The following is a 26,949-nucleotide window of genomic DNA, read 5'->3' on the forward strand; positions in this document are numbered from 1 at the left end:
GTTTTTGCAGGGCATTGGGTTAAGGCAAAGGAGAAAGGCAGGGCGGGGCAGGGTCGGGGGAAAGGAAGGGGGAGAGGAAAGTAGAACATCAAGCGTGCCAACGAGCCAGCGAGGCCCCGCCTCTATCCCGCCCACCAATCCCAGGCCCTGCCCCAATCCCCGCCCATCGGGCTTCAGCTCCGTCCTTAGCCCCGACCAGTCGGCATACACCTCGCCCCAACCCCACTCTTTAGGTCCGGTCAGACCCCACCCCAGAGCTTAACCTCGCCCGCAGCCCTGGGGAAGGAAACTAGACTTTTTCCTCCAAGGTTGGATGAAGGAGTCAACCTTTCCGCCACTGCCCGGAGGTCCTCTGGCCCTGAGGGCCGGTGCCCCGACCACTTCCGCTCCCGGCGGCCCTGACACCGGAAGCAGAAGTGCGCAGCGGCGGCGGATGGTGGCGGCTGTATTGGGTGCACGGCGCGCTGCGGTGGGAGTGTCTGCGGCCGGTCTGCAGGTGCGGCCAGGCCCCTCGGGAGGGCGGGGGGGCTCGGCGGGCGCGGGGAGGGGCCGGAGGGCCTAGGACGACCGCCCGGGCCGAGGTGCTTCCTCCCCGCGGTAACCCCGGGGCCGGGATGGGGCCCGCACAGCTCGGCTCTGCAGCCGGGCTCCCCCTGTCCGGTCTGTCGCCCTCAGGTACCCCTTGTTCGGGCCAACAGGACTGTCATCCGCCTATTGAAGGGGAAGTCACGAAGTAGAGCCCAGGTCCCGCAGCGAAGAAGTGGTGACACCAGCCGGCCCCAACACTCACCCGTCTTCCCCGATTTGTAGGCCTACCGTATCTCCCATATGCAGGATACCTGTTTATTAATAAATCACGTTTTATTTCATATTACGTTTCAGGTTATCTAGCTCTGCAAATGGAAATTTAGGTCTGAGTCTACATGTGCAAACTGGTTTGAGTGACTTGGCATGTGAATTTAAAAAATGAAATGTACCCTCTATCAAGGGATGAATTAGTTGGTGACTGACAATTTGCACTTGCTTACCTTAGGACCTGTTAACTTAGCTTTCTTTTCCTTTTCCTTTCCTTTCCCCTCCCTCCCTCCCTCCCTTCTAACTTTTACTTTGTATCAGTTTTCTTAACTGTAAGGGGAGCATGTCCTAATAAAAGCTATTTCTCACTTATGTCACAAGTCTTATTAACATAAAAGAAAAGTAAGACTATTCAGTTCTTTTCAAGTTGGTTCCAGCCTGTAAATTGCCAAAAGGCTTCAAAAGATGGGACTCCAGGAAAAAGAACATAAGCTTTGTTAGTACCGGGAATTGAAATTGAGTTGGCAGTAAATGGGATGTCTTTTTTAAATCATAGGGTTAAGACTCACTTCTAATGAGAAATGGGGAAAAAATGAATTCTGGAGGAAAATTAAGCATCAGATTTCAATTTGATGAGTGTGGTGTTTGTTTTTAGAGAGAATTCATGTCCCGCCTTGTCTTTTTAGAAAGAATTAACGTTTCTTAAAGACAGCTGAAATCTAGTGTTGTGATTTTTGTTATATGAACAGGCATTTAAAGTCATTTTTATTTTTGACTTGTGTTGTCTAATGTGTTTGTGTGTGTGTGTGTGTGTGTGTGAGTGTGCATGCGGGCACATGCCTTCTTAGTCTAACTATATTGAATTATTTTTGAGGAGTGTTGATTGTTTGGCACATTTTCATTGGGGGTGCCCTCAATGAACCAGGCCCTGTACAGGGGAAACAATATGACTGAAATAGATTTAGTGCTTGCCCCTGTGGAGGTTTTATTCTAGCTGGGAAGACAGATTTTAAATTAATCATGACAAGGGTGATGTAGAAACACAGAACAGGGGAACTTGAGGAGGAGATCAGCAAAAATATCTTAAATGGGACAAATGTTTGAACTTAAAAGATGAGTTGTATGTAGCTAGACATGGGTCAGGCTGTGGAGGCGGAGTGGGGAGGAGATTTGAAAGAATGGTGGATGCGTAATCCCTCAGGCAGTACAAAGCCTGGTGTATTCCAGGAGCTGAGAAAAGATAGGAAAAGCTAAAACACAGAAGACAAAGTACGGAATGGATGAGCCAGGAGGAGAGGAGGGCAGGGCCCTGAAGGCCATGGTAAACTATGGACCTTGTTCTAAGGCCAATGGGAAGCCACTGAATCAGAGTTTTAAGTAGGGAGTAATATGATTTTGTTTGTGATTTAAACAAAACACCAACTCCTGGGTTGAGCATGGTGTTTAGGATGGACAAGAATGAATGCAAAGTCCACACATATAGCAGCTTGGGTTAGTTCAGGACTCAGATGATTGTGGAGTTGGAAAAGTTGGGGCTTGGTGGTGATCGTGGAATTGAAAAAGTTGGAATGTTTGAGATGCATAAGAGGTAGAACTGAGAGAATTTGGTGATCGATGTATTCTCTCTACCACATTATATAGAGTAGGGCTTGGCAAACTGTGGCCTGTGGGCAAATCTGCCCCAGTGCTGTTTTCTATTAATAAGGTTTTATTGGAACATGTGTTTATGTGTTCCCTGTGGCTGTTTCTGTGCTATAACCACAGTTAAATAGTTGCCATACATGTGGGCCACAAATTTTAAGATATTTACTGTCTGGCCTTTTACAGAAAGTTTGCCAACCCCTAGTACATAAAGTACTTAGTACTTATCAAGTGCTGTTCTGGTGGCAGGATTTGGAGTCCTGAAAAAAGTGGACACAGGTCTATACTTTGAGAATTTACATCATGGTTGGAGAGAGGCAAACTTACCTATACAAATACATATTAAAAAATCGCAACTTGATAAGGGCAGTGGAGGAAAAGTAGAGGATGTTAGAGGTGTTTTGAGGAAGGATAAGAGGAGAAATGATCCTTTTATTAGGTGACTGGAGCCAGTAGAAACGGTCAGGGCCTGTGGTGTGAAAGGTGGCTCGGGGCCCAATATGTTCCTTATTGAGATAATTTCCGGGTAAGCATGTTTCGCTTGGCCGCCCTGCTGGTGGTCCACAGAAATGGAATTACCTGGGCCAAAGCCCTGCTTGGTGTTCTGCTTCCACTCTCATTTCTTCTTTTACCTCCGTCTCTCTTATTGCAGGAAGGACACCTACTGAAACTTTAAACCCTGGCGCTGGTGTCATGGTGAGGGGGAAGGGGGGGTTAGGATGGTTGCGGGGTAGGGGGGGAATAATTATGTACTCTGGGCCCTGTCTCCTCTCTGCCTGCCTCCCAACTGAGGAAGAAAGAGGAGGGAAGTGTGGAACATCTTTAGCCCCGTCCCCAGGACCTGGCAACCTCTTTCAGTACATGACCTCTGGAGGGAACTGGTTTGGGTGGAGGGTTCCCAAAGCGACCCTGGGGTTCTGTGCCTAATTCCAGAGTGTGACTGCAGTGTGGGGCTCATTTAGAGCCGGCAGCAGCAGAGCTCCAGGGCCATCCCTTCCATCGCTCGTGAGACCTACCAAAAACACATGGCTCTATATAGTAAAATTAAAATTAATTAAAATCCACCAAAATTAAACCTCAACTACTCAGTCACCCAAAGCACATTTCTCAAGTGCTCAGTAGCCGCACGTGCCAGTGGCTGCATTTTGGAAAGTGCAGACGTAGAACATTCCCATCGTCACAGTGAGCTTTACCAGTCAGTGCTGTTCTAGAGAATTCTGAGATTAAAAGGCCATCAAGCTTCTCAGATGCAATGGAAGTCTTATTTTAACAGGCATAAAAAATGACTAAATGCTTATCTATGTCTTGGGCGGCGTCCTAGGGACTTGATGAAAATTAAAAGATCAAACCCAAACTTTTGATGTCTTAAATAAGGAGTTTAGGAAAAGCTCTGTAAAGCTGAGAAGAACAGGCTCTGCCATCACTGGTTAGTGGAGTGACAGAGAGCCAAAGCTTATACTTTTGGATCTGTCCAAATGTTGAAAGAAAGTCGATATTTTCTGCTGGGTGTACCATATGAGCTCTGTCCCAGCAACTCCTCAATTCTGCCCTTGTAGCACAAAAACTGCCGTAGAGATAAACAAACGGGTCTACCTTCCCCAGGGATAACCCCTCGTCCTGCAGAATGGTGAGGGTGGCCCTTGCTGAGCCGGAATATGTGTACTGTCTTAGGAATCAGTCACCTTGGAGGATGTGGCAGTGGGGCTCATCCAGGAGTGGGCGTTGCTGGATGACGCTCGGAGGAACCTGTGCAGATACGTGCTGCTGGACAACTGCAGGACCCTGGCCCCCCGGGGTAAGGCTGGTGCTACTCCGGTCCTTCCTGTATGCAAATGCTTTTTAAGCGCCTGCCACGTGACCACAGTGATGTAGTGTGGGTTTCCAGTTCATGGGCTTCCACAGGATAACAGCTCCATGCATTGCTTTTTTTTAAAAAAATTATTTATTTATTTATTTATTTATGGCTGTGTTGGGTCCTCGTTTCTGTGCAAGGGCTTTCTCTAGTTGCGGCAAGCGGGGGCCACTCTTCATCGCGGTGCGCGGGCCTCTCACCACCGCGGCTTCACTTGTTGCGGAGCACAGGCTCCAGACGCGCAGGCTCAGTAACTGTGGCTCACGGGCCCAGCTGCTCTGCGGCATGTGGGAATCTTCCCAGACCAGGGCTCGAACCCGTGTCCCCTGCATTGGCAGGCGGACTCTCAACCACTGCGCCACCAGGGAAGCCCCCATGCATTGCTTTTACTTAATTCTCTCCATAGTCACTCGTGTGGGTCTCACTGACCTTGACCTTGGACTTCGGGACTTAGAGAACCTCAGTTCCATGGGGCAGAGAGGGGAGCGTTTGTGGTTTGGGCCCTTGTGAAAGAACCTCACTGAGTTAATTAAAAACTGGATGTGATCACTTAGGTACCCCGTGTACTTGCTTGGGGTCAGGAGCTGAGGTCCACGTGGAGGGCGGGCAGGCTGGGGAAGCATGCATTTTCCTCTGCAAACCCTCCCTTCCCTCAGCACGTATGTTTTTCTCCACCCGCAGGGACTCCACCCTGCAAAGCCTATCTGGTCTCCCAGGTGGGTCCAAGAGAAGAGCTGAGGACAGCAGAACGAGGCATTCTCTGTGCCACGGGTGTAGGTGAGTACCAGGGGGCGTAGCATATTGTGACCCAACCAGACCGGGGTTGGAGGGTGGGTGCTGCTGGGAAGTGTCAGTCTGAGGGCATTTTTAAGGTTCTTTATTCTGAGGGGAAATAAGGTTGTTTGGGGTAAGTTCCTTTAGCTCTTCTTTTTTCACTTTTTAGCTCTCTTACTTTTTGTTGGTTTCAGAAAAAGATCTGTTACAATTTCTCTTTTTTTTTAAAAAAATTTAAGATACGTACTGTAAAATTCACCCTTTTAAAGTGTACAATTCAGAGGTTTTTAGTATATTCATAGAGTTGTGCAACCATCACCACTATCTAGTTCCAGAACATTTCTGTCACCTCAAAAAGAAACTGTACTTGTTAGCAGACACCCCCATCCCCCTTTCTGCAGTCCCCAGCAACCACCGATTCACTTTTTGTCTCTGTGGATTTGCCTGTTCTGGACATCTCATATAAATGGAATCATACGTCTGTATCTGTCTTCTTTCACTCAGCATCATGTTTTTGAGGTTCTTCCACGTAGTAGCATGAAATGCTTCATTCCTTTTTAAGGCTGAGTGATATTCCATTGTGTGGATGTACCACATTCTGTTCATCCATTCATCAGATGATGGCCATTGGCTTGTTTCCACTTTTTGGTGATTGGGAGTAGTGCTACTCTGAACATTCATGTATAAGAATTTATGTGGAGCAAACATCATTCTCAGTGGTGAAAAACTGAAAGCATTTCCTCTAAGATCAGGAACAAGACAAGGATGTCCACTCTCGCCACTATTATTCAACATAGTTTTGGAAGTCCTAGCCACGGCAATCAGAGGAGAAAAAGAAATAAAAGGAATACAAATTGGAAAAGAAGAAGTAAAACTGTCACTGTTTGCAGATGACATGATACTATACATAGAGAATCCTAAAGATGCTACCAGAAAACTACTAGAGCTAATCAATGAATTTGGTAAAGTTGCAGGATACAAAATTAATGCACAGAAATCTCTTGCATTCCTATACACGAATGATGAAAAATCTGAAAGAGAAGTTAAGGAAACACTCCCATTTACCATTGCAACAAAAAGAATAAAATACCTAGGAATAAACCTACCTAAGGAGACAAAAGACCTGTATGCAGAAAACTATAAGACACTGATGAAAGAAATTAAAGATTATACCAACAGAGGGAGAGATATACCATGTTCTTGGATTGGAAGAATGAATATTGTGAAAATGACTATACTACCGAAAGCAATCTACAGATTCAATGCAATCCCTATCAAATTACCAATGGCATTTTTTATGGAACTAGAACGAATCATCTTAAAATTTGTATGGAGACACAGAAGACTCCGAATAGCCAAAGCAGTCTTGAGGGAAAAAAACGGAGCTGGAGGAATCAGACTCCCTGACTTCAGACTATACTACAAAGCTACAGTAATCAAGACAATATGGTACTGGCACAAAAACAGAAAAATAGATCAATGGAAGATAGAAAGGCCAGAGATAAATCCACGCACCTATGGTCAACTAATCTATGACAAAGGAGGCAAGGGTATACAATGGAGAAAAGACAGTCTCTTCAATAAGTGGTGCTGGGAAAACTGGACAGCTACATGTAAAAGAATGAAATCAGAACACTCCCTAACACCATACACAAAAATAAACTCAAAATGGATTCAAGACCTAAATGTAAGACCGGACACTATAAAACTCTTAGAGGAAAACATAGGAAGAACACTCTTTGACATAAATCACAGCAAGATCTTTTTTGATCCACCTCTTAGAGTAATGGAAATAAAAACAAAAATAAACAAATGGGACCTAATGAAACCTCAAAGCTTTTGCACAGCTAAGGAAACCATAAACAAGACGAAAAGACAATCCTCAGAATGGGAGAAGATATTTGCAAACGAATCAACGGACAAAGGATTAATATCCAAAATATATAAACAGCTCATGCAGCTCAATATTAAAGAAACAAACAACCCAATCCAAAAATGGGCAGAAGACCTAAATAGACATTTCTCCAAAGAAGACATACAGATGGCCAAGAAGCACATGAAAAGCTGCTCAACATCACTAATTATTAGAGAAATGCAAATCAAGATTACAATGAGGTATCACCTCACACCAGTTAGAATGGGCATCATCAGAAAATCTACAAACAACAAATGCTGGAGAGGGTGTGGAGAAAAGGGAACCCTCTTGCACTGTTGGTGGGAATGTAAATTGATACAGCCGCTATGGAGAACAGTATGGAGGTTCCTTAAAAAACTAAAAATAGAATTACCATATGATCCAGCAATCCCACTACTGGGCATATACCCAGAGAAAATCATAATTCAAAAAGACACATGCACCCCAATATTCGTTGCAGCACTATTTACAATGGCCAGGTCATGGAAGCAACCTAAATGGCCATCGACAGACGAATGGATAAAGATGTGGTACATATATACAATGGAATATTACTCAGCCATAAAAAGGAACGAAATTGAGTCATTTGTTGAGACGTGGATGGATCTAGAGACTGTCATACAGAGTGAAGTAAGTCAGAAAGAGAAAAACAAATATCGTATGTTAACGCATGTATGTGGAACCTAGAAAAATGGTACAGATGAACCGGTTTGCAGGGCAGAAGTTGAGACACAGATGTAGAGAACAAACATATGGACACCAAGGGTTCTCCCCAGGGCCACCCACGCTGCCGGGAGGTGGGGATGGTGGTGTGCTGAATTGGGTGATTGGGATTGACATGTATACACTGATGTGTATAAAATTGATGACTAATAAGAATCTGCTGTATAAAAAAAATAAATAAAATAAAATTCAAAAATTCAAAAAAAAAAGAATTTATGTAGATATGTTTTCATTTCTCTTGGGTATATACTTAGGTGTGGAATTGCTGGGTCATTTTTTAAGCTTTTTGAAGAACTGCCAAACTGCTTTCTAGAATAGTCACACTATTTTACCTTCCCACCAGTGGTGTATGAGGGTTCCAATTTCTCCATATCATACAGACAATTATTGTTCAATTCCTCTTTAAACCAAACATTTCTTTGTGTGTTCCTTGTCTAATTGCTTCTTACTTGTTTGCCTGATAACACTGTCTGATAACGTCACTTTCAATGTCCACGGATTCCTTTGCTGGGAAAAAGTCTCTCACTTCCACCTCATTCCCATCACTGCCCAATTCCTACTCTTTAGAGCCTCACTTTTCCACTGATACCTTCTTCCATTTCAGTACTGACCCAAGTTTAGGGTCAATATTAAAAAAAAACAAACATGTTGTGTGTGTCAATATCATGCCACTACTTCTTTCTGAAAGAAGGTAATTTTTTTTTTCCAATTCATTTTAGACTGGGAATCTCAACTTAAACCCAAAGAGTCTACTCCTCTGCAGGATATTTTGGAGGAAAATTCATCCCATGATTTGCAAATGGTAAGACTCACGGGTGATGATTCTTTACTCCCTCTCATAGAAGAAGTTGAGGAATACGTGAGTTGGACACGCACACCAGGGCCAGGCAGATAGTTGAGCCAGGGCGTTTCCTCAAGGGCATGAAGTGTCTGGAGGGAGCATCCATGACCCATGAATTTGGGCAAATCCCACCTATCACTTAAGATTCTTTCTTCATAGAAAGTTCCCCTGAGTAAACATTTCCATCAGTGAGAGTCAGACATCGATTGTATGCAGTGTGATTTACTCTTCAACAGCGATCAGAAACACGCTGTGTGTTAGAGATGCCCCGTGTAAGTTCAGGACGCGAGAAAGCCTAGTGGTGGAGCCTGCAACATCCTGGAAGAACTCGACCTGTCTGAACAAGGCGCACCGTTGAAAATGCTGAAAACGTGCCCCTGACGAGGAGCGTCCCTGGGTGACCTTTTTGTCATCGTCCACCGCTTGTCAGGAGCAAACTCCCCCTGGAGGGAAGCCCCCTGATGATTTAACCGTGGTGAGAAAGGCTCCTGGAGGAAGTATAACTTGGATCTGAACAAGAGGACCTGCAGGAGAGAGGGCCACTCTGATTGTAAAGAATGTGGGAAAGTTGTCAGGGGTCCCACACCCCTGGGGAGACAAGTTGAGACCCCACACGGGAAGGAAGCCCTTGTCAAAGAGCGGATAGGCATTCAGAACCAGCTTGCACAGTATGGTGCGTGAGAAAATGCAGTCCTGCCATCCCGCCTTTGACCCTGAACTCCTGCCTTCCTAAACTACCGAGCCTCCAAGTTTGAGTTCCCATTCTTGGGGTTTTGAAGCTTAGGGTTAGGGCTAAGATTTGGATAGAGGGACATACAGAGCCCAGCTTCACCCCCAGGCTGGGCCTCTTTGTCCCAGAGCCAATGAGGTCTCTTAGCTTCCCTCAATATATGCCTCTCCACCTCTATCACGGATGGTGTCAGGCTCAGAGTGTCAGAGACACTGGCACGGTGCATGGGGTGGTGAGGCCGGGGTAGTAGAGACCCCTTTTCCATTCCTGTGCCCTGAGCACGCGGAGCCTCAACCCTGCACAGCCTCGTGTGGAGTGGGCTGCCAGGCAGCTGAAACTCTCGCCCCTGCATGGCTGGCATCAGACCCCAGGGCGGCCGAGCCCTCTCCTTAGTGCCCAGATCCTCCTTGTCCTTGGTTTACACTCTTGTTTTGGAAGAGAATGTCCTCCAGTAGCTGCTTGGGAAAGGGCGCTGGCTTTTTGAGACCTTAAGATCTGCAGATGTCTTACTGGAACTGCTGGATCCCAGGGGCCTCATCTGATGTCGTTGTTGCAGTAACCCCATTATAGAGTGTTCTGTGCGCCATTATAGAGCTCTCGATTGATGCCTGCTGAGTGAAGGCGTGAACAGATGGGTGCTGGTAGAGATGGCTCCAGGCCCCTACCGGCACCATGCCTCAATCGGCAGATGGACCGTGTGAGGGAGGGAGTACGGGCCATGAGGGACGGGTGTCCTCTGTGGTTTCTGTGGGCTCTTTCCTCTCAGTATGGGGTTCCAGCACTTTCCACAGAACTTCACTGCCAACTCAGTAGTGAGTACTGAGTGTGGGAGAGGAGGGGCTTCTGCTGCATCTGGAAACACAGGCAGTCACAGAATGTTCTGAGTGGGCATACATGGTCCACTTCCTTCTATATAGAGGAATCCCACTACAGTTCCCTCTGTGTAGAGGAATCAAGCAGTTCATCCCTGAATATGCCCCTAAGTGGTCCAGCATATGTGAGGCTGGGAGTCAAATCCAGGCCTGTCTCTAGAGACCGCCGTCTTAGCCACCAGGGTCTTCTGCTTGAGGATTGCACCTCCTGATACTTGGTCGATGTGGCTGAACCTTTGGTTATCCCTTCTAGGCCATGTGGGTGTCACTGTCACCCCTTGTCGCAATCACTGGGGCCCCTTATGGCAGCTCTGAGGTCACGTGTGAATAAGTGCTGGTGGCCAGGGACAGACCAAGGCCCTGTAGCCGCAAAGAATGGGCATCTCCAGGCTCAGCCTTCCTACTGTCCCAGGGCCACCCATGCCACCTCTCCTGCACAACACCCAGCTCCTCAAGGCTGTGATTTCACCTCTTTTGTTTTCTGCTGGATCCACAGTGCTTGTACTAGCAGCGCTCAATAAGTATGTGTTGAGCAAATAGGCGGAACTCCTCAAAACCTTCAAGAAGAGTGATCTGTGTCAGAATTATTCTGATTAAAACATTTGTCTCAAAATGGTACCCCCGGGATTTCAATTTACGGAAGTGACTGAGTGATGACATGGAGAGGCCAGTGACAGCGACTTACATTTCTTGAGAGGAGGGGGCTGGCCACGCCACACAGGGCCACACGAGGAAGCACCAGCATCAGTCAGGAGGCTGACAGGAGTGAGGGGAGACTCTAGGCCAGAGCCTTTATTGGTTTTCTACAGGAAAGGCAAGGGAGGGCAGGGTAAACAGCTTAGGATTGGTGAGTTTGAGTAATACTTCTGGGGGATCTTGAGGCACAGGGGCTGTCCCCAGTTGTCTGGTACCTGGCCCTGGTGATTTAGGGCAGGGGAAATGTTGGCTTGGTGTGTGAGAACTAGATAAAGGAGGTGGTTCGGAGTACGAGCTGTGGATCACAGGGGAGATGTAAACAACTGTGGCCATTCGTTTGGCCCTATGATTGATGGATGCCAGGTAGACAAATATGGAATCTAAGAAAACATAGAATGAAGTTCATATTCAGTGCCAGGAGCTCCCAGCCTTTCTATAGAAACCTTTCTAGTAAAATATCTTGGAGCGCCTCCAAGGGCTTGTGGCCTAATCTCCAGACAGGGCCTCTCCAGAACCAGAAAGGGGTCAGGTCGGTCTCCAGGTCTCTGGCGTGATCAGTCCTCGTTGGTGGCAGGGGCCCGCAGTGCAACAGGGGGAGTCACCAGGTCTGAAACTACCAGGCCCACGTTCCCCAAATTCTGATGGCACTAGCCCCAAACTTAGGGTCTCTGAGGGTGAGAACGGCCTCCATACCGCCTCTGTCCTGCTCAGCACCCTCCGTGCCTTTTCCCAGGGGCTGGGGCTGGACCTGAGGATGCAGATCAAGCCCATGATGGGAGAGAGGGGGACACCTCTGACTCCAGGGGACCGGTCAGCTCTCCAGGAGTCACCTTGGTCTTCTGAAGACACAGTAAGCCTGGGAGGTGGTTTGCTGGGAGGGCCCCAGCCCCAGCCAGGAAAGCCTGGGGTTCAGGTGTTTTGTTAGGTGGGGAGGCAGGAGGGAGGGATGAATCTAGGGCCAACTGCCAACTGTTGGGGGAATTGGGAACATGCTGGAGGCCCAGGCTTACCTCCTGGTAGGAACTACTGGACACGCCGTGGCGTTTCTGCGTTGAATGTAAACATCCCTAGTGTGATGTCAGGCCCAGAGCAGTCCTAGGGGAGGGGCTAGCAACTAGGGTCCAGGCCCTGCCTCTCTGGGTCCAGCCTTTCTTCATCCAGTCCTTCCACCCTCATTCCCACCGTGTCCATGGCCAGGAAACCTACAGGAATGAGTGGGTCCAAGGGCTGTGTGAAGGGTGTCCAGGCCGGTAACCAAGCTCTTGGCTCAGGGCCTTGTGTTCTGGTGCTGAGGTGGGGAGAGTTACAGAGAAGGACACTTTCAGGTGTGCTGTGAGCCCCGCGCTGAGGAGAAGGGGCCTCCTCTCACCTGTCCCTGCCCATCACCTGCCCTGAGGGACCTGCCACATTTACTTCCCGTCCACCACCAAGTCCTACGAACTTGTCCTCCAAAATATAAACCTACCTCCGACTGCTCCTTCTGTCCCTGGTGCCACCACCCTGCCCAGAGCCACCGTTAGTTCTCCTGGACCCCGGGAACTGCTCCTGACAGGCGCCTGCTGCCACTGGGCATCACCCTGGACACGGAGGCCAGAGGCATCCCTTAGAAATGCAAGTCAGTTCAAATACCCTTCCCAAGGGAGTGGCTGGCGGTATAGGAGAGTTCAGGTCCTTTCTCCCACAGCAGGGCTTCCCCTCCGGAAGAGTTTGCTAACGTCCCCTCGTTTGCAGGGGCCCACCTCTGCATCCTCCCTCTACCCCTCAATCTGCTGGCCGGCCACTGCCCCTCTTTGCTCCAGCATCTCCCCCACTACCGGAGGCTGCTCAGAGAAGGCCTCCCCTACCCAGGCCCCCTCTCTCCATCCCATCTTGGAGTTGAAATTCCACGACAGTGGTTAGCTTTATACTGAAGAATTGTAAACCTGGACAAGGGAACAGGGCCTGTCCCTGTATGTTCAGTGTGTTCCCCAAAGCAGGGCCAGTCATGCCAATTCAGTCTGGGTGAGCAGGTGTGAGTGGACCCCACCGACTGTGTGACTAATATGTTCCTGTCACTCTGTCCAGGGGCTGAAGGTGGCTGTGCAGATTCAGAGGGTGGCCACGCCGGAGCCTGCGCCGCGCCTCCTCAACCTGTTGGGGGCTGGGGGTTCTGGTGAGTGAGAGCTGGGTGGAATTGACGGCCAGAGGGCCCCGCTCTGCTGCGTTGTGTCTGGGAACTTGCATCCGCCTTCTTTTCCTCTGACTGCAGTCGTTGCCATAGGGAGAGAATATATGAAGCAATCTCTTATTATTTACATATGCAAGGGGAAAGGCACTTTCTAGGGATTGTGGGCTGGGATTCTTTTTTGTTTTTTTTGGTCTCAGATCTTTCTGTTATGGAAGAGCAGTCCCCACTCAACTATGGCAAAGGCCAGACCTCTTTTGGGGCACGGTTAAAATCTCCACTGCGCGAGCATGTCGATGCTGAAGGTTACAGTTGAATTTACTATAAATGGCACATGTTTGAACTGAGCTTTTAAAAAATGAGGTTAAAAGCCACATCTCCTGAGAAGTGGGGGAAAAAATTAATTCTGGAGGACAAATAACGTCGTAGCTTGAACTGCAAGGCATTTGTTTCCTTCCATCTTGCCTTACTGTAAGAACAATAAATTTTGTTTATTAATCATATCATCCAGTCTTGCATTTGGAATCTGTATTATGGCACTGACAGGAAGTAATTCTTAGATTTGGGTTATATGTTGTTCTGTATATCTTCGGTATGCCTTCTGGGCCAGGCTCTGCCATAATGTACTCGTTTTTTTAGAAAAAATTTTATTATAGTTAATTTACAATGTTGTGTTACTTTCTGCTGTACAGAAAAGTGAATCAGTTACATATATCCATATATCCGCTCTTTTTTAGATTCTTTTCCCTTATAGGTCATTACAGAGTATTGAATAGAGTTCCCTGTGCTATACAGTAGGTCCTTATTAGTTATCTATTTTATATATAGTGGTGTGTATATGTCAATCCCAGTCTCCCAATTTATCCCTCCCCCCCCCCCCCCCCCCCGCCTTTCCCTCCTGGTAACCATAAGGTTGTTTTCTACATCTGTGACTCTATTTCTGTTTTGTCAATAACTTCATTTGTACCATTTTTTTTAGATTCCACATATAAGTGATATCATATGATATTTGTCCTTCTCTGTCTGACTTACTTCACTTAGTATGACAATCTCTAGGTCTGTTCATGTTGCTGCAAATGGCATTATTTTGTTCCTTTTTTATGGCCGAGTAATATTCCATTGTATATATATACCACATCTTCTTTATCCATTCCTCTGTCGATGGATATTTAGGTTGGTTCCATGTCCTGGCTATTGTAAATAGTGCTGCAGTGAACATTGGGGTGCATGTATCTTTTCGAATTATAGTTTTCTCTGGGTATATGCCCAGGAGCAGGATTGCGGGATCATATGGTAGCTCTATTTTTAGTTTTTTAAGGAAGCTCTATACTGTTCTCCATAGTGGCTGTACCAATTTACCTTCCCAGCAGCAGTGTAGGAGGGTTCCCCTTTGTCCACACCCTCTCCAGCGTTAATCGTTTGTAGACTTTTTAATGATGGTTCTGACCTGTGTGGAGTGATACCTCACTGTAGTTTTGATTTGCATTTCTCTAATAACTAGTGATGTTGAGCATCTTTTCGTGTGCTTTTTGGCCATCTGTGCCATAAAGTACTCTAGAAGTACTTGGTGTGCTCTGTGCTTCTGCAGTACTCCGGAAGGTACTCTTGAAGTACTCACCACCGTCAGCCAGCCTGGGGTGAGATGGGCACTGGGAAACAATTGCAGACCAAACCCTGAGGCCCTCCCCCGTGGACTTCACAGTCTGGCTCGGTGGTCAGAGTTTTCAGTGGAGACCGGAATGCAATGGACGCATATAACAAGAGGGCTTTCTCTTGGGGGGCAGAGAGGGGCTCTGGGAAGTTTGAGTTTAGACCACGTGTCTCAACCGCAGCACTCCTGACACAGGGGCGGGACCCGCGTGCTGTGGGACGTGTGGCAGCATCCCTGGCCCCCACTCACTAGCTGACAGTACCACCGCCCCCTGTATTCGCTTGCTAGGGCTCCCACAACAAAGTGCCGCAGGCTGGGTGGCGTAAACAACAGAACTTCGCTCTTTCTCACAGTTTTGGAGGACAGAGGTCCAAGATCAAGATGCTGGCAGGGATGATTTCTCCTGAGGGCCGTGATCTGTCCCGGGCATCTTCTCTTTGGCCTGTCGGTGTCCGTCTTCTTCCTGCATTTTCCCTCTGTACGTGTCCATGTCCAAATTTCCACCAAGTACGTTGGATTGGGACCCATCCTACTGACCTCACTTTAATTTAATGACCTCTGAAAAGACCCTGTGTCCAAATACAAGTTATATTCTGAGATTCTAGGGCTTAGGGCTTCAACATGTGAAGTTTTGGAGGGACACAGTTCAGCCCGTAACACCCTAGTCATGACGACCGAAGACGTCTTCAGGTGCTATGGCTTGTCCGCCTCTAATGCATGTGCTGACGCCGTAACCTCCCATGTGGCTGTATTGGAGACAGGGCCTTTAAGGAGGTTGTTAGGGTTAAATGAGGTCTCAAGGGTGGAGCCCTGATCCCATAGAACTGGTGTCCTTACAAGAACAGGAAGAGGAAAAGCAGAGTTCTCCACCATGTGAGGACACAGTGAGAAGGCAGATGTCTGCCAGCCAGGAACAGCATTCTCACCAGAGCTGGACCATGCTCACACCCTGATCTCAGACTTCCAGCCTCCAGAACTGTGAGAAAGTAAATTTCTGTTGTTTAAGCCGCCCAGTCTGTGGTATTTTGTTACAGCTGCCCGAGCTAAGACACTAGACACTGCCACCTGACCCCTGGGGACAAGTGCTGGCTTAAGACCATAATAATTACTCTATCGTTTAGATGCTGGGCTGTTTGGAGGTTTGGGGAGAGGAGTTCAGGCCTAGGAATGGCATCTCTAAAATCCACTGGGGATTGGGGAAGAAGAGCCTGGTCTTTCAGCACCTGGGAGGAGGATGGGCCTCGGGAGGATATGAGTGGTGGGTGGAGGCAGTTAGGAAAAGGATAGTGGTGGCCTAGACTTGGGGGTGAGTGTGGAGCAGGTGTGTCAGGGGTCCCTAAGACCACTCCCAGGTTTGACGATTTGCTACGAGGACTCAGGACTTAGCTTACAGTTGTACTCATGGCTATGATTTATTCCAGTGAAGGGATGCAAAGCAAAATCAGCAAAGGGACAAGGCTCATGGGGTGAAGTCTGGAGGAATTCAGGCACAAGCTTCTGGAGTCCTCTCCCAAGGGAGTCGCATGGGACACGCTTAATTCCTCCAGCAACAAGCTGTGACAACACGTGTGCAGTGTTATCTACAGGGAAGTTCATTAGAGACTCAGAGCCCAGGGTTTTCCCTGGGGGCTGGTCATGTAGGCACCCTCTGCCCAGCACATACCTAAATTCCAGACTTCCAGAAGGAAAGCAGGCATTCAGCATAAACCGCACTGTTTGTACAAACAGTTTAAGCAGAGAGTGAGCCCCTCTTATCAGTTAGGGTGGTGGGAACCCTCTCGAAATCCAAGTTCCCAGAGGCCAGCTAAGGGTCAACCTTGCTGGCAGGCCTTGCTGAGGAGAGCAGTCAGGCCTGCTGTGTTAACTCTTGTCTGCAAGCAGGGAAGCTAGGAACCATGTAAGATGTACACAGGAGGTCGAGTTGAGATAGTTTGGTGAGTCATGTGTGCATGCGTTTACCAGACATTCCAGGGCATTTTTATGTGCCAAGCACGGTTGGGGGGTGAGGGTGTAGCAAAACGGAAAGGACCCCAGGCTTGTTCTTCCGAAGCTGCCAGTCAATTGGGGGAGACGGAAGATAATCACCTAAGGAAGCAAAAAAACCAAAAACAAAACAAAACAAAAAAAGTAGCTGGTTATAGATAGGTAAGGGCTGTGAAGAAAGGAGAGGGTCTTTTTAGAGAAAAGAAGGGTATTGGGGAGGAGAGACTCTCCGAAGGAGTGACATTTAAGTGGGTCCAAATGAGAAGGTATGATATAGGCGTTCCCCATAGCGGGGACAGGATGGGAGGAAGGGGACTGGGGTGGGTGGAGGTGGGGAGGTGGGTGTAGAAATGTCATCACTGATTTTTTTTTTTTTTTTGACTGATTGTTGGGGTCAGAGGGGGTGGGATTGCTCATCTGAGACCAGGGACATTGGAAGAAGGACAGGCTTTGAGAAGAAGGTGATGAGTGCATTTTTTTTTTTTTTTTTTTTTTTTTGGATGGAGTGGATGGAACAACAGAGATTTCTATCTCACAGTTCTGAGGTCAGAAGTCTGAAATCAAGGTGTCGGCAAGGCCATGCTTCCTGTGAAACCTGTAGGGAAATAATCTTTCTTGCCTCTTCCTAGCTTCTGGCGGTTGCTGTCAGCCTCGGTATTCCTTGGCTTGTGGATGCATCACTCCCATCTCTGCCTGCGTGGCCACGTGGCTTTCTCCCCTGATTCGGTATCTCTTCTCCTCTTATAAGGACACCATTTGTATTGGATTAAGGGCCCTCTACTCCACCATAACTTTATCTTAACATCTGCAGGAACCCTATTTCCAAGTAAGGTCATATTCTGAGGTACTGGGGGTTAGGACTTGTGATTTTTTGGGGGGACACAGTTCAGCTCATAACAGTCTGCTCTCTGGACCCCCCAAATTCATATCCTCCTTACGTGCAAAATACAGTCACATGATCCCAACATCCCCAAAGTTTTTACCCATTCCAGCATCAACTCTGTCTAAAATCTCATCTAGATATTGGCTCAAAATGTCCCAAATTTTATCATCTAAATAATCTAAATCAGGTATGGTGAGACTGGGGGTGTGATCCATCCTGGGGGCATAATTTCTCTCCATCTGTAAATTGGTAAAACCAGAGAACAGGTTCTCTGCTTCCAAAATACAATGGTGGGGCAGGCATTGGATAGACATTCCCGTTCCCAAAGGGAGAGGAAACAAGGGTCCCGGGTCCCACGTAAGTTTGAAACCCAGCAGGGCAAGTTCAAAGCCTGAGAATGATCCTCTGTGGCTTGAATCTCTGTCCTCCGCCTGCTGGGGCAGCAGCCCCCCCTCTAGCTCATTTTGGATGTTTCATTCGTATTCCCCCAGGTAGATGAGTGGAGATATCAGAGCCAATGGTTGGGTATATGGGTCTGGAGTGCAGATGTGAGAGTCAGCCTGGAGATTTGGGCCTTGTCAGGTAGTTGGGAATTGACGCCCAGAGCCGGGGACGGTGCCTTCCGAGGCGGAGACTACAAGGTGAGAGGAGGAAGGTGTGCGCCATGGGGACGCCAGCAAGTGGTGGAGGAGGAGCCTATACAGGAAACCGGGAGGGAGGCTGGCGGGGTGGGCACTGAAGCCCAGGGGGCTGGGTTTTAAGATGGAGGGATTGGATGACTGAACATTTCAACTAGATCCCCACTCTGGATGGAGGTCACGGGTGATCCTAGTGAGGTGCTGGTCCTTGGAATGGTGATGTTGGGAAGTGAGTAGGAGGTGAGAAAATGGATACAGAGATTGCCCACGACGGGGAACAGAGAGCTAGAACAGTAGCTAGAGGGAAGGGTGGAGTATTACAGCTTGAATTGTGACTCCCCCTCAAAAAAGCTATATTGAAGTCCTAACCCTCAGTACCTGTGAATGTGACCTTATTTGGAAATAGGGTCCTTGTAGATGCCATCAAGTTAAGATGAGGTCATGATGGTGGGCCCTAATCTAATATGAATGGTGCCCTCGTAAGAAGGGGAAAATGCCATGTGAAGACAGGGACACACGGGGGGGGAGGACAGCCATGTGATGACAGAGGCAGAGATTGGAGAGACACGCAGTTACAAGCCCAGGATTGACCTTCACCACCAGAAGCCAAGAAGAGGCAAGGAAGGACTCTACCCAGAGTCTCAGAGAGAGTGTGACCCTTCCCACACCTTGATTTTGGGCTTCTGGCCTCCAGAACTCTGAGAGAATACATTTCTGTTGCTTTAAGCCACCCAGTTTTGGTATTTTGTTACAGCAGCCCCGGGAAACTAATAACGTGGGGTCAGGGATTGGACGTGATTCAGGTTTAATTACCAAGGGGAAAGGTCCCGTTGAGAGGGGAGGTGAGGGTGCAGGGAGACAAGGGTTGGCTGGGGAATCACTTGCTCCTCTGTACCAGGCCAGAGTGAGGAGGCCTGGTGCGGATGAGGGATGTTATCGATTTGAAGGCAGGAAAGGTAGGACGCTTCCTCCTCAGGCACACTCACAGGGAGGTGGCGGTTTCTCTGTCCCCTGCTTGTGGTAAGTCCTGGGGTGCTACCGGCCCTGCAGAGTCGGGGCAGAGGAAGGGGCCCAGCAGCTAGGGCGGAACAGCTGACCCAGGGCTGAATCAAGGGGGAGAAAGGGGTGCCCCAGAAACTTCAGAGTCTGTTGGTGAATTGAGACTGTGGCTCCAGAGATTTGGAACAGAGGAAACGTGTGTGTGCGTGCGTGCGTGCATGTGTGTCTGTGTGTATGTCTGTATATTTCTGTGTGTTTGTGTGTGTGTGTGTCAGTGTGGGTATGCGCATACTGTGTATGCGTGGTGTGTCTGTGTGTATATAAACATTTGTGTGAGTGTATGCATGCGTGTGTACTGGTGTGTGTGAGTGTACATGTGTGCCCAAGCAGCTGGGAGTGTGTGCAAGCATATGTGCATGCATCTCTCTGTGTGCATTACATGTGTGTGTCCCTGGGAGTGTGTGCACATGTGTGTGCACATGCGGTCATTCACAGGGTGGGCAGCCCTTGGCCCTGCAAGTGGGGTCACTGGGCCAGGCCCAGACCCTCACGGCTCCCCTCTTCTCCTGCAGCAGTGCCTGCTCAGGACCCCGCCTGGCTCCGGGAGGAGAGCACAGAGGAAGAAGCCGTGGCTCCTGGGACACTGAACATTTGTCTGCAGGTAAGTAACAAATACTTGTTCTTCTTCTTGCTTTGCCTCCTTGTCCCCTTCCCCTGTCTGGGAGTTTCTTGACCCCAGAGGACTGGTCTCCAGGCTTCCAGGCACGGGGCCTCTAGCAGTGGGTGGGCAGTGACCCCACTCCCTCATTCAGGCCTTGCCCCGGTTATCAAGGGCCATGTTCAGCTGAATGTCAGGAGGGAAAGCAGGGCGAGGACGTGAGCTGTCCTTGTCTTATGGTCATCGTGGTCTCCCAAGAGCAAACAGTTGTCATTTACCAAACATTTTTCTCTTGCCTGTAACGCGATCAGGTCTGCTGGACCCTGGGGCTAGAGGGGAAGGGCTTCCCAGCTAGTTGTTAACAACTAACTCCTGTCATGAAGTTGAGGTCCTTTGCTGCCCCCCCTTGGGATGCTGTCATTTAGGGAGGGAAGAGTAGATGGAGAAGAGTTCTAGTTCTGAGGCCTGAGCTGAGAGACCTCAGAACTGTGTCTGAACATCCTCTACATGGAGGTGTCCCTTCCCCAGGCCTGCAAGCCCCCCACTGTCCTCTTGAGTATTGGTCGGGGTGGCCCCTGGCTGAGCAGGGACGGGTGTGCATTTTAGGAACCAGTCACCTTTGCGGATGTGGCCGTGCTGTTCACACCGGAAGAATGGCTGTTTCTAGACTCTGCTCAGAGAAGCCTGTACAGAGACGTGATGCTGGAGAACTATAGGAACCTGGCCTCTGTGGGTAAGGCCAGCCTCGCCGCTTCATCCACACGCTTGCGCAGCTACTGTGGTTTCCCAGAACTGTGCTGGTTTCGGAAATCGAGAGGTGAAGAGACAGGCAGGTCCTGCCTTCATGGTGCTTATAGTCTAGTGGTTTCCTCTTGGAAATGAAGATCTGTCCATTGTTTCTCGTCTTCTCAAGTGTGTCCCTGAGCCAGGCGCCGGGTTTTGGGGACTGGAGAGTCCCACTGTCCTTCGGGACCCAGTGAGAGAGCTTGTACTTTGGTTCCTTAGTGAAAGAGCTCGGCCGTGCCATCAGAATATAGGTGCGCCCATTTTGCTATTCCCATCTCCAGTGACCCTAAAGACTTCGGAATATCGGCTCCCGTTGCATGGCAGGCACAGTTGCTCATACCCTGCATCTTTTCCCACGAGCAGGAGATCAACTCTGCAAAGCCAGTACGTTTTCCCATTTGGAGCAAAGAGAAGAGCTGTGCGTCACTGAGAGAGGGATCTCCCCAGGAACCCACTTAGGTGAGCACCAGGCAGATTAGGGGTGCTTAGTGCCCTTGATGGGGAAGGATGTTGGGTTGAGCTCCCTCAGTAAATTCCACTTTCTTTCCTCTTTCCCTTCCCTTTTTATCTCTAATGCTTTACTCTGCCTTCATAGAAAGATTTATCCTACCTCCTTTTCACATTTAGCACTTCCATGTGTATATTTCATCCAGTTCCTCCCCACTGTATGTTCTTACTAATACTTTCTCTCAACATCAGTCCCAATCTTCATAGAATCCCTTCTTAGTAAATTATCTACTATTTCCATTCCTTTTTTTTCCCCTTAAATTCCATATATATGTGTTAGCATACGGTAGTTGTTTTTCTCTTTCTGACTTACTTCACTCTGTATGACAGACTCTAGGTCCATCCACCTCACTACAAATATCTCAGTTTCGTTTCTTTTTATGGCTGAGTAATATTCCATTGTATATATGTGCCACATCTTCTTTATCCATTCATCCGATGATGGACACTTAGGTTGCTTCCATGTCCTGGCTATTGTAAATAGAGCTGCAATGAACATTTTGGTACATGACTCTTTTTTTTTTTCTAAATGGAATCACGATATGTGGTCTTTTGTGACTGGCTCTTCTTTCTTTCTTTTTTTTAATTTTTATATGTTTATTTATTTATTTATGGCTGTGTTGGGTCTTCGTTTCTGTGCGAGGGCTTTCTCCAGTTGCGGCAAATGGGGGCCACTCTTCATTGCAGTGCGCGGGCCTCTATCGCGGCCTCTCTTGTTGCGGAGCACAGGCTCCAGACGCGCAGGCTCAGTAATTGTGGCGCACGGGCCTAGTCGCTCCGTGGCACGTGGGACCTTCCCAGACCAGGGCTCGAACCCGTGTCCCCTGCATTGGCAGCCAGACTCTCAACCACTGCGCCACCAGGGAAGCCCGGTACATGAGTCTTTTTGAATTATGGTTTTCTCAGGGTATATGGCCAGTAGTGGGATTGCTGGGTCGTATGGTAATTCTATTTTTGGTCTTTTAAGGAACCTCCATACTGTTCTCCGTAGTGGCTGTATCAATTTACATTCCCACCAACAGTGCAAGAGGGTTCCCTTTCCTCCACACCCTCTCCAGCATTTATTGTTTCTAGATTTTTTGATGATGGCCATTCTGATCAGTGTAAGATGATATCTCATCTAGTTTTGATTTGCATTTCTCTAATGATTAATGATGTTGAGCATTCTTTCATGTGTTTGTTGGCAATCTGTATATCTTCTTTGGAGAAATGTCTATTTAGGTCTTCTGCCCATTTTTGGATTGGGTTGTTTGTTTTTTTGTTATTGAGCTGCATGAGCTGCTTGTAAATTTTGGAGATTAATCCTTTGTCAGTTGCTTCATTTGCAAATATTTTCTCCCATTCTGAGGGTTGTCTTTTGGTCTTGTTTATGGTTTCCTTTGCTGTGCAAAAGCTTTTAAGTTTCATTAGGTCCATTCCTTGTTCCTATGATTACGTGACTCCTCACATAGCCAAACACCTTAAAATTTTCCTTTACTCTCTGATACGTTCCTCTTATTCATAGTTTCTTCCCATATTTAGGATCAGTATTAAAAAAAAATCTGCACATGCCTAGCTTTTTTTGTCATCTTGATCCCACAGTTTCCTTCTCTGTGTGCTTAATACTTCCTCCCCTTAATTCATTCCAGAACCTCAACTTCAACCCCAAGACTCAATTCCTAACCAAGATATTTTTGCAGAGATTCCATCCATTGGCACGAAAAGGGTAAGGCATAAAGGGATTGTTCTTGTTCCTCTACAGTAGGAAATGTCTGGGGTTGCTGTAGGTCAGAAACACAAGAAACCCAGAGAGAGATTCAAGGCAAGTGGTACTCACCTAGGAGAAAGCAGTTTCTTGGGAGAGAGTCTGTGAATGTCATGAATTGGGGAAAAACTCTAAATGTAGATCAAGAAGCGGCTTTACACAGTTCCCAAAGCTAACCATTTTCGTAAATCTGACACAGATGTAGAGCATTTAAAACTTAATTTAGCCTTACACAATTCAGAAAAAGTCTACATCTAAGAAGCCCCATGAAAGTAATGAAAATGATACTCTTTGTGGCAGAGTATCTGCTTGAAGGAACTCAGGGTAGAAATGGTATAGATACACTAAAATGGTAAAAGCTTCAGCTATAGGAATGTCTCTTTCCTATACTCAGTTCACTTCGGGGAGAATATCTGTGAATGCAATAAAGCCTCTGGTCTTCCCATTTTCCTCAATTGACAGGAGCAACCTCAGACTGGAGAAAAACTCTATAAATGCAATGCACTAGGGAAGCCTTTTAAAAGCATCAAACCACTTTTTCAGTACCAGAGAATTCCTGCAGGAGGGAACCCGTGTGAATGCCGAGAGAGTGGAAAATCCTTCTTCCAGACCGCTCACCTAATCATGCCTGAGAAAATCCACAGCGGGGATAAAACCTATGCGTGTAACAAATGTGAAAAATCGTTCAGATACAGCTCCGATCTCATCAGGCACGAGAAGACTCACACTGCGGAGAAGTGCTTCGAGTGTCAGGAGTGCAGGCAGGCCTTCAAGTATTCCTCGAATCTGCGGCGGCACATGAGAACTCACACTGGAGAGAAACCCTTCGAGTGCAGTCAGTGTGGGAAAACCTTCACGAGGAACTTTAACCTGATCTTGCACCAGAGAAACCACACAGGCGAGAAGCCCTACGAATGTAAGGACTGTGGGAAAGCTTTCAACCAGCCGTCCTCTCTGAGGAGCCACGTGAGAACTCACACTGGAGAGAAGCCTTTTGAATGCGGCCAGTGCGGGAGAGCCTTCAGGGAACACTCATCACTGAAGACACACCTGCGGACCCACACCAGAGAGAAACCGTACGAATGTAACCAGTGTGGGAAGCCCTTCCGGACGAGCACTCACCTGAATGTACATAAGAGGATCCACACAGGGGAGAAGCTTTATGAGTGCGCCACCTGCGGACAGGTCTTGAGTCGTCTCTCAACCCTTACGAGTCACATGCGGACCCACACGGGAGAGAAGCCCTACGCGTGTCAGGAGTGTGGGCGAGCCTTCAGTGAGCCCTCATCCCTCAGGAAACACTCGAGGACCCACACTGGCAAGAAGCCCTATGCGTGTCAGGAGTGTGGGCGAGCCTTTGGCCAGTCTTCACACCTTATCGTACATGTGAGAACCCACACTGCAGGGAGACCGTACGAATGTAATCAGTGTGAGAAAGCCTTCAGGCACAGCTCTTCACTTACCGTGCATAAAAGGACTCACGCCGGGAGAGAAAACGTCAGGACTGGCGGCCTGCCTTTATCAGTGTCTCTTGCGTATGGTGGGCCCCATGCTGATTAACTTCCAATTTGTAAAAACATAAACATCCAAGGCTGTGATCATCTCTCATAGTACTCGTTAAGTGACATCCCATGTTTCAATGTATAATATTTTCATTTTGGTTTAATTCTTCATATTGTCTTAGCTTCTTTTACCACTTATTCTTTGACACACGAGTTAAATGGAATTAGGTTTTCAAATAAAAGTACATGGGTATATTTTTATAGAGGTATAATTGTAGTGAAATGCATAAATCTTAAGTGTACAGTTGGATGAGTTTGACAGATGTATACTTGTATGTAATCAATACTCCAGGCAGGATACAGACTGTTTCTGTCGTTCTGAAAATTTCCTGCAGATATATGGGTGTTTCTTTTTAGTTGCCTTTTTGTTGTTGGTTTCTAATGTAATTACACTCTTAGCAGGGTGTGTGGTCTTTATGTTGTTGAATGTTAAGTATTTGTGGAGATTTGCTTTTAGGTCTAGTGTGGCAGGCATGTCCTGTTAATTGCCTACCAAAATTGCCCCTTCTTGCTTACAAAAGCACTTAGGTTTTTTTTGTTCAGATTGGGACTGTGCACTATATATATATATTTTTGTGGCTTAAAACAACAGAATTTTATTCTCTCACAGTTCCGGAGGGCAGAAGTTGAAATCAAGGTGTCTGCAGGGCCACACTCCCTCTAAATGCTCTAGGGGAGGATCCTTCCTTGCCTCTTCCAACTTTTGATGGCTCCAGGTGTTCCTTGGCTTGTGGCAGCATCACTCCCATCTCTGCCTCCGTTTTCAAATGGCCTCCTCCTCTGTGTTTCTGTGTCTTCTCCTCTTCTGTCTCTTATAAGGACACTTGTCATTGGATTTAGGGTCCACCCAGATATCCAGCATGGTCTCATCTTGAGATCTTTAATTACATCTGCAAAGACCCTTTTCCAAATCAGATCACATCCATAGTTTCCAGGTGGACATATCTTTTGTGGGGGCATCATTCAAACCACAGCACCATCAGGGAATGTGCACTATTAAAACACCTCCATCTTCCTGTCCTTCTTGCTGCCAGGCGAGGCCACATCCTCCAGTCCTGGCCAGTATGAGACATCGCTGGGTGTGAGTCCTGGGAAAGATGTTGCAAAGGAGTGGTTTCATTTAGCCAGATCCCTCTCCTTCTTGCCTTCTGTACAAGCAGACACCGTGTCCAGGGCTACAGGAGCCATCCTGTGACCATGAGGGCAAAAGCCACAGGCTAAAGAGAGTGTGACCAGAAGTCACAACCATCCTGGTTCCCCAGTTGGTGTCCTTGTATGGCTGTACCAGCCCTGGATTGTTTATTTCTGGTCATTCTGTTACACGAATAAGATGTACTTCTTACTGGTACATGACATTGTCTTTTTTGGGGAGAGTCTGGGGGAAGGCAGGGATGGGTTTATTATGGCTGAATGCAGTCTCTAACTGATGCACTTAGTATATGGTCAATTTTTATAAATGCTTCGTGGGTAGTTGAAATCAATGTATTCTTCATATATCCACTAGATGGAGCATTTTATGTGTGTTTAAAAGTCTTTTACACATTTCAAAATATTGGTCTCTGTCTTAGCTCAGGCTGCTATAACAAAAATACTGTTGACTGAGTAACTTATAAACAACAGAAATTTATTTCTCACAGTTCTGGAGGCTGGAAGTCGAAGATCAAGGCTGGTAGATTTGACGTCTGGTGAGGGCCCACTTCCTGGTTCATAGATGGCCATATTCTCGCTGTGTCCTCATGTGACAGAAGGGGAGCAAGAGAGCTCTCTGGGGTCTGTTTTATAAGGGCACTGATCCCATTCATGAAGGCTCCATCCACATGACCTAGTTACCTCCCAAGGGCCCCACCTCTTAATACCATCCTCTTGGGGCTGAGGCTTAAGCATGTGAATTTTGGGGAGCACAAACATTCAGTCCTTAGCAGTTTCTGATCTATCATGTACTGAGAAAGCGACATTAAACTCTCCCACCGTAAGTATGGATTACTGAATAAGTCTTGTAATTCTGTCAATTTTAAGTTTCATATATTTTGAAGAAATGGAATTAAATGAAAAGATTTTTGACATTTTATAAGTTTCCAGATAATTGTTCCTTTTATTCTTATAGTGACCATCTTTCTCCCTAGCAATGAATATTCAACCATTCATCATCATACTAGCAAATAATTATTTAGTGCTTACTATTACTAGATAGTAGCTACTACCCTAAACTTTGCATCTTTTAGGTTATTTAGTCCTCACAGTGAGACTTTCAGGAAGGTACTGGTTATTATCCCCAATTCACAGATGAGGAAACTGAGGCCTGGAAAGTTGAGGTGAGTTTACAGAGGTATGCAAGGTGGTAAGTGACGGAGTCTGGCTCTCTGTACAGAGCTTCACCCCAGGGGGCCATTCTCCATTTTAACCTGTACTTACATGATTCTATTTTTGTGTTTTTGTGTTCTTTAATTGAGGCATAACTTAGGTAAAATTTCATAAGTTTTAGTGTATACCTTAATGAATTTTATATATGTCTATACCACCCACATCAAATGTAAA

The 26,949-nt window shown here is 47.3% G+C and overlaps 1 protein-coding gene across 4 annotated transcripts; it reads left to right on the forward strand.

Moving 5' to 3' along the window:
- Positions 1-414: 414 nt before the first annotated feature.
- ZNF333 (zinc finger protein 333) lies at positions 415-26,485 on the forward strand. 4 transcript variants are annotated; one of them, XM_068536916.1, is made up of 13 exons: positions 415-496; positions 676-806; positions 3,089-3,132; positions 4,108-4,231; positions 4,970-5,065; positions 8,420-8,502; positions 11,573-11,689; positions 12,904-12,991; positions 19,730-19,818; positions 20,422-20,548; positions 20,965-21,060; positions 22,737-22,813; positions 23,315-26,485. In XM_068536916.1, exons 3-13 carry the CDS (start codon positions 3,130-3,132, stop codon positions 24,410-24,412), a joined length of 1,998 nt encoding a protein of 665 aa, XP_068393017.1. In that variant the 5' UTR covers positions 415-496; positions 676-806; positions 3,089-3,129; the 3' UTR covers positions 24,413-26,485. The 4 variants fall into 4 exon arrangements, with proteins under 4 accessions (XP_068393017.1, XP_068393019.1, XP_068393016.1 ...); XM_068536918.1 differs by having other exon boundaries at positions 699-806; XM_068536915.1 differs by lacking the exon at positions 676-806.
- The last annotated feature ends 464 nt before the right edge of the window (positions 26,486-26,949 follow it).

Source organism: Eschrichtius robustus, chromosome 2 (assembly GCF_028021215.1).
Source record: "Eschrichtius robustus isolate mEscRob2 chromosome 2, mEscRob2.pri, whole genome shotgun sequence".
Lineage (NCBI taxonomy): Eukaryota > Metazoa > Chordata > Mammalia > Artiodactyla > Eschrichtiidae > Eschrichtius > Eschrichtius robustus.